The sequence below is a fragment of the Pongo abelii genome, chromosome 11 (assembly GCF_028885655.2).
Source record: "Pongo abelii isolate AG06213 chromosome 11, NHGRI_mPonAbe1-v2.0_pri, whole genome shotgun sequence".
NCBI classification, from domain to species: Eukaryota; Metazoa; Chordata; class Mammalia; order Primates; family Hominidae; genus Pongo; species Pongo abelii.
This window is the reverse complement of record NC_071996.2, coordinates 141,661,006-141,678,188: the sequence shown is the minus strand read 5'-3', so window position 1 is coordinate 141,678,188 and position 17,183 is coordinate 141,661,006. Positions and strand designations below refer to the sequence as shown.

Sequence of the window (17,183 nt, the reverse complement as noted above, 5' to 3'; positions counted from 1 at the left end):
GTGGCTACAGAAACGACAGGTGGCTAGTGCGACGGAGGGGCAGGACTTTTACTTTCCTTAAATTGTAATGAATTTCAATGGCTGCATGTGGCTGGCGGGATTGCGCTGGAGACAGCACTGGACCGGGGGCGCAGAACTCAATCGTCCTGACAAAATCGTGGGCCTCTGAGGGCACAATTCCTGAACTGCTGTCTGCACAGCAGCCGGGGGAGCCTGTTAAAATCCAAGGCACATCACAGCCCTTCTCTGCTCAGATTCTCAGTGGCTCCCCACGGCCTCACAGAGGTGCAATAATCCCAGCCAGGTTCCTCTCCAACCTCAGGCGCCCACTCCACGCCAGAGCGCTTCCTCCTGCTCCTTCCCCGGCCAGCCGGGCCTCAGGACCCTTGCACTGGCTGTTCCCGCTGCCTAGGAGGTGCTTGCCCCAAATTCCCACAGGGCTCCCCCTCTCTTCCCTCTGGCCCCTGCTCAAGGCCACGTCCCCAGAGGGGGCGCCCTAAGCACCCATATATCATAGTCCCCCAACTGCTTTGCTTTCTCCGCAGCAGTGGGAATCGCACCCCACACACCTGCGGGCACCCGCCTATGGGCCACGGTCTTCCCTGCTAGACGCTGCGCCCAGGAGGGCCTAGAACAACGCTTGGCACAGGCAGGCATGTGCCACACATCCGCCAAGTGGAAGGATATGTGGGACCCATGCCTCCAGAGCAGGTGAAGGGGCTCTGCTCAGAGTCCTCTGGTCAGGTTCACTTCATCCTCCGGCGGAAGCAGCAGCTGAGGCCACAGGGGAGAGGGGCCCCAGGGTCTTGGATTCAGTTCTGGGCTTCGGTCGCCCTGACTTCCACTTCCACCTACCTGGAAAAGACCCCGCCCCGCCCACTGGTCCCGCCCCTCCCCGGGGCCTACCTGGGCCTCTGCGGAGCTCTCTGCGCCCAGGCGCGCCTGCAGCTTCCGCACCATCACCTGCCGCTTCCACTCGGGGATGGGCTGGCCGCGCTCATCCCGCGTGGGCACCAACCCGTCGATGTCGCCTGAGGGCAGCCCATCCAGCTGTAGTGCGGCCAGGCCATCTGAGGTGTCCCCCGCCAGCGCCGTCTCTGTCCCCTGTGCAGAAGGGGGTGGGTTACAGAGGCCCGAAGGGGACCCAGGCCCTGAGTGGAGGGAAGATCCGGGAGGACGTGGGGGGTTGGCTCCGCCCAGGGCACGCCAACAGGGCGCCCTGAGAGGAGGGACAGTGGGGGCCACGGACGGCACTCCACCCCCTCATCCCCAGCTTAAGAGTGAGGCCTCAGAGGGGAGGGACTGGAGGGGGGTGGGGTAAGATGTGTGTGAGGGGATTGTTGGCAGAGAAATGAAACCAGAGGTCCCTCCCCGTCCCCTATACAAGCCCAGCAGATGCTCGCGGAGCACACCGTGTCCCTGGGCAAACGTGCTCTGGGCACAGCTACATAGACAAAGCCTGGCAGCCAATCCTGTGCCGCAGAGGGCTTGTCAGAGCCTTCAATGCGCTCTGCACGCTCCAGCTCTCCAGGACGGGCAGCAGCGCCGCGTGGCATTTCCCAGACTCCCACCGAACATCTCAGTGGTTGAGAATCTGCAGTACCACTCAGGGAAAGGCTGGGCTGGCTTTCTAAGGGCCCGGCGCCCAGGAAAGGGAGGGTAAGGGGGAGCAGGACCCTTCTGCTGGTCTGGGCTGGCCGAGGCCCTGAGGAGGAGGACAGTGGCAGCAGGGCCCTGCCCATGGATGGCTGCTGCGATCTCCGGACTCGAAGCAGGCACGGAGCACCCCTGAGCTCAGAGGTCAGGGAGAGGGGCTTGGGCCACTGCAGCCATCTGGGATGACAGAGAAGGGTCCCGTGTTTCTGTGGTGGGGGGACAGCTGCCGTCGCCCTGACACTCCCGTCTCCTCAGAACTCAGGGTGTTCTTGAGAGCAGCAGAGTGACGCAGGCAGCCTGGCATCCACCCTTCAGGAAAGGCCTGGCTGTGCTGGGGGCTTCCCTGGGCCCCTAAGAGGATGGGAATGGAGGCTGGCTGGGGGCCCCGGGAGACAGGAATGCAGGGGTGGGGGACGTACCTCGGGGTCGGCCGTGGCACTGGTGGTGATCCTCGGAGGGGCCGGGCTGGTCATCTGCTCCCTGGAAAGAGGCTGGTAAGGATGGCCAGGCCAGGCCGGGCTGAGGGACATGGCTGCCAAGAAGAAGGGGGGTGTTGCAGGAAGGGCAAGGGCTGAGGAGCAGAGACCCAGAGCCTCAGGGATCCGGCCCTGGGGGCAGAGCTGAGCTCCTGAACAATCTGCAAGCTGGGAGCTGACCCCAGCCCGCCCTGCCCTGGAACACCTCGGGGGCCCCACTGGACCTTCTCTGGGGAGTCAGTGGGGACCGCCCCTGCCTGGTTGATGGGAGAGCCTGCGGCACACCCCTGGGCCACGCCGCGGCCCCTCCTGCAGCAGGGGAGGAGCTGGGAAGGGCTTGAGGCCTGGAGGTCACCGGCCCCTAACGCACCTCTGCAGGCCCCAAAGCTGGTTCCCTTGCTGCCCGCAATGCTCCCTGCCCCAATGAAAACATACACTTCAGTGTCAGCCTTGAGTGAAGAACATGTCTGCATCACAGCCAGGCAGACACACACAGACACAATCACACACAGACATGCACAGACACAATCACATACACACAACACAGACACAATCACACACAAACACAATCACAGACACAACCACACAGACACACACAGACACAATCACATCACATACAGACACAGACACAATCATACACACAGACACAATCATAGAAACACACAGAACAGACACACAAACACAATCACACACAGATACACAATCACACACAGACACACACACACAGACACAATCATACACAGACACACAGACACACAATAACATACAATCACACAATCACACACAGACACACACACAGACACAATCAAGACACACAGACACGATCATACACACAATCACACATAGACACATACAGACACAATCACACACACAGACACAATCACAGACACAGATACACACACAGACACAGAACAGACATACACAAACACAATCACACAGAATCACACATGGATACACAGACACAATCACAGATACACACAATCATACGCAGACACACACAGACACAATCACATACACACAATCAGACACAATCACAGAACAATCACACAGAAACACAGACACAGAACAGACACACACAGACACAATCACACACAGATACACACAGACACAATCACACACAGACACACATGAACACAATCACACACAGATTCACACAGGCACAATCACACACAGACACACAAGAACACAATCACAGATATACATAGGCACAATCACACACAGATGCATAGCCACAATCACACACAGAAACAGACACAGAACACACACACAATCACACAGACACAATCACACACTGACACAATCACACACATACACAGGCACAATCACAGACACACAATCACACACAGACACACACAGAAACAGTCACACAGACACAATCACACAGACACAGACAGACACAATCACACATAGATACACAGACATAATCATGCACAGAAACACAAACACAATACACAGATACACAGAACACACACACAATCGCCACATACAGACACAATCACACACACAGACACAATCACACACATGAACACAAGCACACACAGATGCACACAGACACAATCACAGACACACACAGACACAATCACACAATCACAGAGACACAATCACATAGACATAATCACACACAGACACACATGAACAGTCACACACAGATACACACAGACACAATCACACAGACACACAAACACAGACACAACATACACAGATACAGACACAATCACACACAGACACAATCACACACAGAGAAGGGTCCCCGTATCTATGTGTATCACACACAGAACACACAGACGCAATCACACACAGAACACACTCCCACATGTGAGTACAGGGCCGCAGCAGGGCCCGTGGAGGAAGCTCGCCCTCACTACCTGTGGCACCTGTTGATCATTCCATTCCATTCCATTCCATTCCAGTCCACTCCACTCCACTCCACACTGGTCACAGACCCCTAATGGTGGTGGCCCACAGTGTGAGGACCGTTGCTCGCCCTGCTAGCCCATGCATGCGAGGTGTGCTGGGGTCTGAGGGACAGCAGCCCATCCACAAAGGGCTTGGGCCCAAGCGGCCCGTCTCCCCGCTTTTACCCCTGGATAAGTTACTGTGACTGTAAGTGCCCACCACGGAAAATGCTAATCCTAACCTTTCCAAAGCACCAAAGACAGTCAAGGAAACCTGGAAGCAACCGGGGAGGGAGGGTGATGGGGTGCCCGGCTGCCTGTAGACTTCCCCACCGGTCCAGGACCTCGGAGGGGAGGCCAGTGGCACCCTCTCCCAGGCCCATGCCCCGGGCGGCCCACGTGGGGCTGTGCACTCACGGCTGGGGTTCCCCGGCCCTGGGCCTCCTCTTCTTCCATCCTCCAGGGAGCGCCTCGTGGCCAACAGTGGAGGTGGGGGGAACGGCGGTGGTGGGGGCGTCATTAGCAGGGGCACCTGTGGGTGGATGGACCTGGTCAGTGGGGGTCCCCGTGGGCTCCTCCCTGCTCACCTAGACAGGGGCGGGACCACCCAGTGGGCGAGCCTTGGGGAGCCTGTGCATCTGAGAAGGGCTGGGACAGGTAAGGAGGCGGCAGGAGAGGGGCAGGTCCTTGATCAGGGTTCTGTCTCAGGGTCATCTCCTGCCTGAGTGCCATCACTTCCCGGCACCCCACCTTGGTTCCCCGCCCACCGCCGCCTCTATTGGGTGGGCCACCCTCATCTCAGAGCTGAGCTTCCAGGCTCCCTCTGGAGGCAGCTGAGCTCTGGGGCTCCAGGCACTGGGTTAGGGCCTGGTTTCCAGCTGTGCCCAGCGCCCTGTGGCCTCACAAAGACGTGTGCACACGTATGCACACATACACATGTACACTCTCCTGCACACACACATGTACACTCTCCTGCACACACACGCACGTACACTCTCCTGCACACCCCCCTCCCCGACTGCCCTGACTCCTGTGCTGTGGTCCGCCTGGAACTTCAGCCCTGACATGGGGCCTGTCCGTGTCTTGAGGGTGGATGGCCCCGTGAGAGACCTGGTGAGGAGAGGGGAGGGCAGTGGACTAGGATGGGGTCCCCGATGTGCCCACCAGCCGAGGGCATGGGCAGCCCTTTTCCCCAGCCAGCAGGGCCACATGCCACTGTCCCTCTGGGCACCTCCCCCACTGTGCCTGTCAGACCAAAGCTCTTGTCCCTGCCCTCCAGTGGGCACTGGAAGCCAGACGTGGCCATCGGGGCTCCAGGGTCAGTGCTAGTGAAAGCCGTGGGCAGAGCAGAGCACTCAAATCGGCCACGAATCTGGACATGTGGCCTGGGCCCAGGGCCCGTCGTGAGAGGGGAAGGGACCCATGCTGCAGCTTGCTCGAATGCACGGCTGTCTCTGCCTTCAAATTCGTTCTCCTTTCTGAATGCAGGACCCCCATTTTCATGCTGCACTGGGGCCGGACTGCAGTGAAGCCGGCCCTGCTTGAGCAAATCTTTGGCCTCCCTAAGCCTCCCTTGCTCATGGACAAGGTGGCACAGGCTGCCTTCCAGCAAGGACGCTGGGTGGCCCCTCAGCCACCTCCCCTCCAGGACCCTCACCCCACTGGGCCACGGGGGAGTGAACACAGTCTGAAAGCCCATCTGCCCGGCCCCCACGCACCTCACTCCTTCCAGGAATCTGTGCCCACAGCCCAGGAACCCTGGTGCACGGTGGGCTGGGGAGCAACCGCCCAGCCCCGGCCCCGGAGGCCCTCAGACGCGAACTGCAGAGTGCAGGGAGCACAGCTGTCCTGGGACACCGGGGGCTGCTGAGGCCGCCGCCCCCAGGAGTGGGAGTTGTCACATGAATATTTGAAGCCGAGGTGTCAGGTGGCCAGGCGGGCTTGGGATCTCTTACCACGGAAGCTTTAACTCTCCACAGAGCAGGGGCAGGGGAGGGGATGCTCTGGGAGATGGAAGGGGACCTGAGATCCCTTGGCCCCATGAGAAGAGAGACCACCCAGTGGAATCCCCAGCCCCACCCACGGTACGGCTCCCAGGGCACAGATGGGGAAACTGAGGCTCAGAGAGGGCAAGGGGCTTTCTCAAGGCCCCACAGCCGGGCTGCCGCGGAGCCGGGATGAGAGTCTCACTGGAGACTTCAGTCTTTGCTCCCTCCAGTGCCCCTGAACAGCTGCTTCCTTGGTGGGGGACACCACAGAGGTCGGCCTCTGGGGAAAGACCAAGAACACAAAGCCTGGCTGTCCTTTCTGGGCCACTTCTCAGGGCTGTGCGTGCAAGGAGTGACTGAGGGACTAGGAGCGACTTGCTCTCTGCTGAGCAACGGCGTGTTCCCCAGACTCAACGGTCCTTGGAGGAGACACGAACCCACGCGGCACAGCTGCCATTGGGACCCAACTCGCACCACCTGGGACTCGGGGGTGAGGGAACACCACAAAACATGATGCGTGCTCCCTGCCGTGCTGAAGGAAGGTCCTCCGTCTTGGACCCAGGAGTCTGGTGTCTTTCTCCACGTTCAAGACATAGTGAGAGGCTGGCTTCCCCGCTTCAAGCGGGGCAGAGTCAGACTCCAGACCAGACACGGCCAGAAAAGCCAGACACAAGTGGTGTCACCGACAGAGGTGGGCTGAGCCCTGCCTGGAGTGGGCCCCTCAACAGCAAGGCCACCCCAATGCCCCCGCACTGTCCCCTGCCCAGCCAGGACCGAGCCGGGAGTGGGATGGTGCCTCTCGCCTCCTCTCTGCCCCTGCCTGGGAGCCCTCAGCCCCCTCCCTGAGATGGAACCTGCTGTCAGTGGGGAGGGGCCAGCCCTGGCAGAGTTGAGGGGCTTGGCAGGATGGCAGCAGCCCTCTTATGCTGGGGAAGACAAAAGAGGTGAAAGTTAGTCTGGGGCTCAGGGGACTACCGAACTCTGGCCCCAGCACAGCACCTGTGGCCTGGGGGACCTTACTCGAGGTCCCTGTGGCCCAGCCCTGCTCCACTCCTCACCAACGAGAAGCCCGGGATGCCACCCCCTGAGCCTCCATTTCTTCGCCTGTAAATCAGAGTTCTTGGAAAGTTGAGGGACTGCGGAGAGCACCTGGCATGGTTCAGACCTCGACGCTGCTGCCACCCTCGGTATTAGGATGGTCTCTGAGTTTAACAGGGATGAGAAGTCTGGCTGTGGCGTTTCCCTGGCAATGGGAGTAACCACACCCCTGGCTCCCATAGGAAGGCCCTGGACACGATGGAGCCTCAGGGATCTGGAGGCGCAGATGTTGGGGTCTTGTCCATTGGGGTCTTAACATTTAGGCATGTGCTGCCCCGAATCCCAGCGTCGGACAGTTGCCCTGAGGTTGGCGGTCATGTGGCCCCACGGCCCCGCCCGCTGTCCCTGTCCCTGGTTTTTGGTGAGATTTGAGCACTGCGGAGGCTCCATGCATTATACATGGAGAGCATCGTGGTGAGCCAGGTCACAGGCCTGTAATGCCACCTGGTCGGGGAGAATCACGGCCCATGTATGGGTGCCGGACACCAGGTGCCATGGCTGAGATTCCATTACTGGCTGTGTGGGTGCCAGCCTTCCCAGCGGGAGGAGAGTGCCCAGGGAGCCTCTCACCTTCTCTGGGCCTCAGTTTCCTCATATATAAAATAAAGATGTCTTAGTACCTTTCTGGCCCAAAGGGGAGGGAGTACACCTGTCCCGAGGGCCCACCAGGGCAGGCGCCTCATTGGGTGCTGGAGGAGCTTCTCCTTTACCCAAAAAGCAAGACTCTGGGCCAGGTGCGGTGGATCATGCCTGTAGTCCCAGCACTTTGGGAGGCAGAGGCGGGAGGATCACTAGAACCCAGGAGCTCAAGACCAGCCTGGCCAACATGGCCAAACCCCATCTCTACAAAAAATACAAAAATTAGCTGGGTGTGGTGGCACACACCTGTAGTCCCAGCTACTTGGGAGACTGGGGTGGGAGGATCACTTGAGCCTGGAAGGCTGAGGCTGCAGTGAGCTGAGACTGTGCCACTGCACTCCAGCCTGGGTGACAGAGACCCTGTGGTGAGAAAATTGGGGTTTAGAGATGCTCAGAACTTGCCAGTGCCCCATGCCCAGGAAGGGCAGCACCAGTGCTGGCAGGTGGGGGTGAGTGGGACAGCCCTGGACACCATGGGAGATGCCAGAGGCTCTGCTCCCCAAGCATGGCGGGTTCTATGCACCATCCCTGCCCAGACAGGGCGCTCAGAGCCCCACAGCCAGGATCCCAGCTCCTTGGCTAGCAGAGGGGAGGGGGCCTGCCTCGAGGGCAGCCCCTGGCCTTCAAGACCCCATCCCTCATTGCGTGGAGAGGGGCCCCAAGGCCCAGGGAGGGGCAGGGCTGGCCTTCCGTAGCACCCTGAGCAGACCCCGAGGTGGGCGGGCCCCACAGACCCGACACAAAGGAGGCACCGAGGGGGCACCTCCCACAGGGCAGGTCTCAGCACTACTGTCCAGCATTGCTCCCCAAGCTGCTGCTGCTCTTGGAATGCACAAGTCTCCTGGGGGCAGATACAGGCTGTGCTGTCATGGGGAAAATGATGGATCTCACCACCTCTTCTGAGGCCAGCTCAGAGGCGGCCAGTGTGAGCAGCCCCTGCAGATTGCATTCCCATCAATATTGCAGCAGGCACGTGGCCTCCCCCGGCCCACAGCTGACAGCCTGCCCTCCCTCAGAGGCCTGGAGAGGAGACAGCTCTAGTGGTGAGAGACGAGCACCCCCTGCTGTCACCAGACCCTCCCAGAGGGAGAAGACAGAGACAGGCTCCAGTCCCCACCCCAAGCTCCCAAACCGGCTCCTGAAGCTGCAGACTGAGGAGCCAGGAAGGCCCCGGGGTTGGGTTTTCATGCGCCAGGCAGGGGGCGCCCAGGCGCGGGCAGGAAGAGACTGTGGGTGGGAAGGACGTGAAGAGCCTAACGCAACCCGTCCTCCACTACCACGGGGTCTGGGGACAGAAGGCAGAGGCGCTGCTTGGACAGAAAGCCCAGGCATGGGATCCCAGAATGGCTGGGGTGGGAACAGTGTCAGAGACTCCCAGGAGGTTGGGTGGGGCTGTTCCCTTGTGCCAGGGGCTTGTGGAGGCTGGGATACCTGCAGAGCAGCTGCTCTCCCCACCTGCTAATCTTGGCTGCCATCCAGGCAGGAAGTGCAGGGAGGGGCCCAAAAAAGGCCAAGGCTGACCCAGCGGCCTTGAAGGAGCTGTGGGGAGACCCAGGCAGCCGGCACTCCTGGGCTGTGGGCCGTGGAGCACCATCTTCTGTGGCAGAAGCCAGCAGAGCGCCACCACCTTCTCAAGCCAAGCCAGAAAGACAGCCTTCTGCTGAACCAGGACCCGTTGGACATCTAGCAAGCACACCATTTAGTAAATACATGACTTCCCACAGTGACTGAATTCTAGTTCCTGAAACTGCTGCACCAGGGCAAAACCAGGGCAGAGCCGTGCTCCCCGGAGGCCACCTGAGCCACCTGAGAAGCATGGCAGGACTGGTGTGGGTTTCCGTCAGTGCTAACAGAGGCCCCAGTGGTGGCAGTGTGACAAGTGTCTGGCAGGCCCCAGGGGCTGGGGGTGGGGGGGACTGTGGCTCTGTCCCAGATGCTCTGAGGGGACACATCAGAGAAGAGGAGGCACAGCAACTCCTTGGGGAGACAAAGGGTTTGGGGGTGGAGGGCGATGACACCTTCCGGGCCTCAGTCCCCTCACCTGAAAAGAAGGGCCAAGTGATTTCAGAACACCTTCCTGAAGGTGTGGCCACTAAAAGAGGTGTGGCAGAAACTGAGTTAGGTTAGATGGATTTGTCACAGTAACTGCCCTAGGCCTCCCCTCCTCCATCTCCCCTCCTCCATCTACCTCCTCCATCCATCCTTCTCCATCCATTCCTCCTTCATCTAACCTCCTCCATCTCCTCTCCTCCATCTCCCCTCCTCCATCCACTCTCCTCCATCCACCCTCCTCTATCCATTCCTCCTCCATCCACTCTCCTCCTTCCACCTCCTCCATTCACCCTCCTCCATCCACCTCCTCCATCCAACTCCTTCATCCACATCCTCCATCCACCTCCTCCATTCACCCTCCTCCATCCACCCTCCTCCATCCACCTCCTCCATCCAACTTTTCCATCCACGTCCTCCATCCACCTCCTCCATTCACCCTCCTCCATCCACCTCCTCCATCCACCTCCTCCATTTACCCTCCTCCATCCACCCTCCTCCATCCATTCCTCCTCCATCCACCCTCCTGCATCTCCCCTCCTCCATCCACCCTCCTCCAACCACCCTCCTCCATCCATTCCTCCTCCATCCATTCCTCCTCCATCCACCCTCCTCCATCTCTCCTCCTCCATCCACCCTCCTCTATCCACCCTCCTCCAGCCACTCTCCTCCATCCATTCCTCCTCCATCCACCATCCTCCAACCATCCTCCTCCATCCATTCCTCCTCCATCCACCCTCCTCCATTTCCCCTCATCCACTCTTTTCCATCCACCTCCTCCATTCACCCTCCTCCATCCACCTCTTCCATCCATTCCTCCTCCATCCACCCTCCTCCGTCCACCCTCTTCCATCCACCCTTCTCCATCCACCTCCTCTATCCATTCCTCCTCCATCCACCTCCTCCACCCACCCTCCTCCATCTACCCTCTTCCATCCATTCCTCCTCTATCCACCCTCCGCCATCCATTCCTCCATCCATTCCTCCTCAATCCACCCTCCTCCATCCACCTGCTCCATCTGTCCTCCTTCAACCACCCTCCACCATCCATTCCTCCATCCATTCCTCCATCCATTCCTCCTCCATCCACCCTCCTCCATCCATTCCTCCTCCATCCACCCTCCTCCATCTACCTCCTCCACCCACCCTCCTCCACCTACCATCCTCCATCCATTCCTCCTCCATCCACCCTCCACCATCCATTCCTCCATCCATTCCTCCTCCATCCACCCTCCTCCATCCACCTGCTCCATCTGCCCTCCTTCAACCACCCTCCACCATCCATTCCTCCATCCATACCTCCTCCATCCACCCTCCTCCATCCAACTCCTCCATCCACCCTCCTCCATCCATCCTCCTCCATCCATCCTCTTCCATCCATTCCTCCTCCATTCACCCTCCTCCATCCATTCCTCCTCCATTCACCCTCCTCCATCCATTCCTCCTCCATCCACCCTCCTCCATCTATTTCTCCTCTGTCCATCTCTCCTCCATCCACCCTCCTCCATCTATTTCTCCTCTGTCCATCTCTCCTCCATCCACCCTCCTCCTTCCACCCTTCTTCATCCATTTCTCTTCCGCCCATCTCTGTCCACCCTCCTGAGCTCTCCCCTCTCCATGTATCCCTCTCCTCATTTTTCACTCCTTTGGCCTCCCTGCTCCATTCATTCCTCCTCTGTCTGTTCCCTCCCCATCCATCCCCTCCTCTGCTCACCCTCATGCATCCACCTGCTTTTCTGTCCATTTGCTCATTTGTTCATTCAGCAAACACTTGTTGAGCCCTGTCATGTTCTAGGGGCTGGGGACCAGTGGGATAGACAAGATCCCTGTCCTTACAAATGGGGAAATGAGAGGCTGTGGGGTCCCAGGCTGAAAGACGAGAGCCAGGGCTGGAATCTGCTGCCTTCCGGCTGCTGCAGGGCTGTTGGCCGCCTTGCAATCAGCTCTGGGAGGTTCTGCTCCCACTTCTGGGGCTCCTCAGTCTGACATACATCACCCATGTCACCCATGAGGAACTCTGGGCATGGAGGCTCTTGAGTCACAGATGTGGTCTCTGTGACCTAGACGAATGGCATGGCCTGGCCAAATTCCAAAAAGCCCAGGCCACGCCCTGGCCACAGCCATGGCCCCAGGCCCTGTCACATGCCCTCTGTCCTGACCCCTGTTACAGCCCCTGTCCTTGTCACAGCTCTGGCCCCACCCCTGTCACAGCCCCTGTCCTGGCCCCTGTCACAGCTCCTGTTACAGCCTGGCCCTAGCACTGGCTGCCCTGTGGTGCCTCAGTCCCACCCAGGCCCTTGCTCCTGGCTCCGATGCCATGTATGAGTTGGATATGGTGAGCTTCCCAGCTGACTGTGCTGCAGGTTCAGCAGTGGGGTCCTGGCTGGGGTCTGGGCCCATCCCCCATGCCTCCAGGGCAGCTGGGGACCCTGAGCCTTACCGGCTGGGCCACCTCCCGCAGGTACTGGGCACAGTCCCGGTGTCCGTGGTACTCCGCCAGGTCTGCCGCCGTGTAACCATCTTCATCCCGCAGGGAGGGGTCCACATGGTGGGAGACTAGGGTCTGGCAGCACTGCAGTGAGGAGGGCACACGTGTGACCCACCACGACACAAACCAGGTGCCCATGGGACTGGCCCTGTGCAGGCCGCTCCCCTGGCCCCATGGTGCAGGCTGCCCTGATGCCCTTCCCAGCAGGGGCAGGACTTGAATCTGGGCCGTGGGGTTCCAGAGACCTGCCTAGGAGCCCCCAAGCCTCATTCCACAGCCACCCCGTCCTGGCCCAGACAGTACCAGGCACTGCATATGAAGCAGTGCTGAGCTGACAGGCATCAGGGTGCCCCATCCAGACCCCTCACAGCTGCCATGGCCCAGGTGTTAAATGCAGAACCAGTTTCCATGTTTGCCACCCTTGGAGGTGTGGATCAATGCGCGTGAAGAAACAAGGCTCAGAGAGACAAGCAACTGGCCCCTGCCCCGGGGACTCAGGGCTACCTCCCGCCACAGCCCCACTCTCCGTGGGACCATCCTCCTGGCCCCATGAGGTTCCCCCCAGAGCCCGGAGCACCAGCTCATGCCTGACCAAGGCCGCTCACCACCTTTGCCAGCCACACTGCATGCTCCTACCCAGCCAACTTGGGGCCAGGACCCTCCTGTCTCCTTGTACCTGACGGGCTCTTGTAATTGGAATGGGGAGGAAGAAGGGAGGGAAGGAGGCTGGGAAGGGAGTCCACAGGACTGGAAGGCTAGAGGACATCTTGGCCTGTGAAGGATTCAGATGGGAGAGGGACGGGGGACCTCAAGAATGAATTCCGTACTTTATTCTGTAAACATTTCTGTATCTCTTTTGTAGTACTAGGGAAACACAAAAACGAACTTGAGTTAGGCGAATGCTGTGTTCACAAAACTGTGCCTTTGACCCAAACGTTATCTCTGAGATAGACCAGCTGGGCCTCAGCATCTTTGGGTGACACTGAATTGAACTAAGTAAGAAGTTGTGAGACCCTTGGCTGGGCGCAGTGGCTCATGCCTGTAATCCCAGCACTTGAGGAGGCCAAGGTGGGTGGATCACCTGAGGCCAGGAGTTCCAGACCAGCCTGACATGGTGAAACCCTGTTTCTACTAAATACAAGCAATTAGCCAGGTGTGGTGGCGGGAGCCTCTAATCCCAGCTACTCAGGAGGCTGAGGCAGGAGAATTGCTTGAAGCCGAGAGGCAGAGGTTGCAGTGAGCCAAGATGGCACCACTGCACTCCAGCCTGGGCAACAACGGTGAAACTCCATCTCAAAAAAGTTGTGAGACCCCAAAGGAATTTTCAGCTCCTCTCTGGACTGCAGTGCCTCACCTATGAAAGGTGCAATTAGTGTTCATTGTCTACAGATAAATACAGGTTCAGCATGCACGTGGAGCGGCAGGTGTGCCATGCCGTGAGTAAACACAACGTGACGCTGTCGTGCGTGGCAGGGGGCCTGGCAGCAAAGTCCAGCGGCCTTGAGCTCATCTGGCTCTGTGACTTGCCGGTCAGAGAACTTGGCCAGCTAACTGGGCCTGTCTGTAAAGTAGGGACAGCTGCACTGATCGATGGCCGGCACCACCAGCCTCCCTCGCCCCTGGCCCCTACCGACACCCAGCTGTGCAGCTAGCAGGTCAGCTCGAGACCTCAAGGATGAGTGCCTCGTCCTGGGGGAATCCTTCTCTGGAGGGCTTCCCTTCCCTTCCCTCCTCTGCCCTGAGCTCCATGGCCTCCAAGGTGGCCACAGCCTGAGGAAGCCACGGCGCCACCAGGGGAAGGTGGACAAAAAGATGGAAAGAGCCCCGCTCCCTGGAAGCCCTGCAGGTCCGAAAGACCAGCGCCAGAACCGCCGCAAGATCACGCCAGAAACGCCGCAAGATCACGCCAGAACCGCCGCAAGATCACGCCAGAACCGCCGCAAGGTCAGCGCCAGAACCGCCGCAAGGTCGGCACCAGAACCGTCCCAAGATCGGCGCCAGAATCGCTGCAAGACCAGCGCCAGAACCACCGCAAGATCACGCCAGAACCGCCGCAAGATCACGCCAGAACCGCCGCAAGATCACGCCAGAACCGCCGCAAGGTCAGCGCCAGAACCGCCGCAAGGTCGGCACCAGAACCGTCCCAAGATCGGCGCCAGAATCGCTGCAAGACCAGCGCCAGAACCACCGCAAGACCGGCGCCAGAACCGCAGAGCCACAGGGCTTGTCACTGCCTGAGGATGATGACCCTGCGCCTCTAAGCCGCGGACTGGGGTGTCTGCCCGTGCACTGCCTGCCTTCCTGGGTGCCGCGCTACCCTCCAGAGAGTAAGCAGCTCAGCCCGGGGGCCGCCGGCTCTGGCACAAATACGCAACCCTGGTTGTGGTGCGAAAGCTGCCACCCATAGCGTGGCCAGGTGCCCACAAGGCTTTATTTGTGGGCACTGACATTTTAACTTCAGATGTTTCATGTGTCATGAGATGTGATTCTTTTTCTTTTTCCCCATCTAAAAAGGGAAAAACTATTTTGAGCTTGTGGGGCCACACAAAATCTGGCGTGCAGGCACCCCTTCCCGGGGGGTCTGCTGGGAGGCTTGAACCAGATAACGCCTGAAGGCTCTTGGAGGCCCAGAAGGGCTGAGCCAGTGGCTGTTGTGGCTGAGGAAGCAGGAAGCATTTGTCAGATGTGCAAGGACGCTGGGGCTGGGGAGGCTGGGGCAGGTGGCTGAAGCCAGTCGCTGGAGAGAGGCACTGCTCCCAGAGGCTCTGGGCTGGGGGAATGGCAAAGGTCTGCCAGGACGCGGTGGGTGTGTGGGTGGGTGGAGGCGGAGCATCCCCAAGGAGCTGTTGCTGGGAAGAGGAGGCTAAGATGCGGAGGAGGGGAGTTATGGGGTCTGCAGGAGTATGAGGGGTGTCACAGCAGACGAAGGGGGACAAGTGTCAGACCTGGCCCCAGATGGTGCTGGGGAGAGAGGGCATAGCCCTGACAGGAACAGAGCCATAGGGAGGAGGAAGGGAACCTCTCTCCCAGAGTGACAGACCCCATCACCGCTGGGATTGTCAGCAGAGGGGGGGTGGTGACAGACAGAACTCTGTCTGGAAGTCTGTGCAGAGGCCACAGCAGTGGAAAAGCAGGTGAGCAGATGGATCCACTCTAGGGAGGAGAGAACCAGGTGGGTCAGAACAACCCACTGCCCAAGGACATGAAACACGGATTCACCGTAAAAGTCACCTGCCGACAGCCTCAGTAAGGTAACACAGAAGTCAGAGAGGAGTGACCCAGCCACACTCAGGAGAAAAGGAAAGCCTGGCGGGTGAGGGGTGTGGGGGAGCCCAGCACTCAGAACTGCCCTTGCTCTGAGCCTGGGCTGACGCCGGAAGAACAGTTATATGATGTGCCTTCCTCCAGCAGCCTCAGGCGACCAGGGAAGCCAGGAACAGTGCGGGCTCCACCAAGGGTGGGGGCTCTGGTTGACCCCCTCCCGATGTAGGCCAAGGGCTCCACCCTCAGAGAAAATGGAAGCCAGACGTCAGCCAGGCCCCTGGTTCCTATCATAGAGGTGGTCCTGGGAACTTCCTGCCTGGAATGCGGATTAAGATGATCCTAGGCCCACATGTGCCCAGCAAAGGCAAATAAGATATTGCCAAGGCCTCCAGTTATGCCTGCACTTCATTTTTCATGTCAGCGTACGCCAACAAAAATAAAAATACAAGGAAATAAGATACCATGAATGAGAACCAGAAGACCCAGCCCACAAAGAAATAGAAATAAAGCTCTGAGAACTAACAGACAAAAACAACTGTGCTTACTACTTTTAAATAAAGAAAAATCCAGGCAGCCAGATTACATCTCCTCAAAATAACAGAGTAAAAATAAACCCCTAAACAGTAATTATACTGACTATAGATGGTCTAAATGCACTAATAGATAAAGACTGTCAGGCTGATGAAAAAAATTAAACATGACTGCATATGGCTAACCAGAGGTACTGGCAAACATAAGGATTCAGAAGGCTGAAAGTAAAGTACGAATAAGCTTCACCATCAAATAAGTATAGAAAGAAAAGTCATGTGTGTACATATATCAGATAAAACAGACTAGATATGGGGTTCAAAATATATAAAACAAATGGTGACAGGATTATAGGGAAACACAGACAAATCCAGAATAATAGCCAGGAATGTTCACACACTTCTCTTGAGCCATTTGAAATCCAATAAACTAAAATGTGTACTATGGAGATTTGAAGAACACAATGACATGTAGAGAACAGTCTGCAAACTCTACGGTCTTTCCGAGAACCATGCAACGTTGATAAAAATTGACCATACACAGGGTAATAAAGTAACTTATCAAAAAATCAAAGGATTGAAATCACCAGAGTATGTTTTCTGACCACAATGCAATTTGGACAGAAATTAATAACAAATAGATAACTGGAAGGAACCCCTTCATATTTGGAAATTAAGAAACATAATTCCAAGGAATCCCTAGGGCAAATAAGAATCAAAATGGGAATTAGAAAATATTTTTTAACTGAACAATTATCAAACAGTGGGATACAGCTAAAGCAGTGCTTAGAGGAAAATGTATAGCCTTCAATAAATATATTAGAAAAGAAAAAAGGTTGAAAAGTAAGTGAAGTAGGCACCCATCTCAGTAATTTAGGAAAGTAATAACAAAGATAAATGCAGAAATTAATGAAATAAAAAACAAACATACATTGGAGACATTTAAATGCTTTTTGGAGGACCTTGAACAAGTTAAAACCTGATCGTTGGAAAAACTAGTGACTAACATCTAGTGAAGCTGATTGAGACAAAAAAAGAAACACGAAAATAACCAATATCAGGAATTAAAAGTGGGGAAATTACTATGTACAGACAATAAAGGA

At 57.5% G+C, this 17,183-nt stretch overlaps 1 protein-coding gene across 1 annotated transcript in view; it reads right to left on the bottom strand.

Moving 5' to 3' along the window:
• Nucleotides 1-17,183, bottom strand: part of ESPNL (espin like) — a 32,523-nt gene that overhangs the window by 3,473 nt on the left and 11,867 nt on the right. Inside the window, exons 5-8 of the mRNA XM_024243595.3 lie at nt 12,242-12,373; nt 4,445-4,559; nt 2,076-2,188; nt 907-1,104 (exon numbers count right to left, since the gene is read on the bottom strand). Of these exons, the coding sequence (XP_024099363.2) occupies nt 907-1,104; nt 2,076-2,188; nt 4,445-4,559; nt 12,242-12,373 (558 nt within the window). The remainder of the gene's footprint in view (nt 1-906; nt 1,105-2,075; nt 2,189-4,444; nt 4,560-12,241; nt 12,374-17,183) is intronic.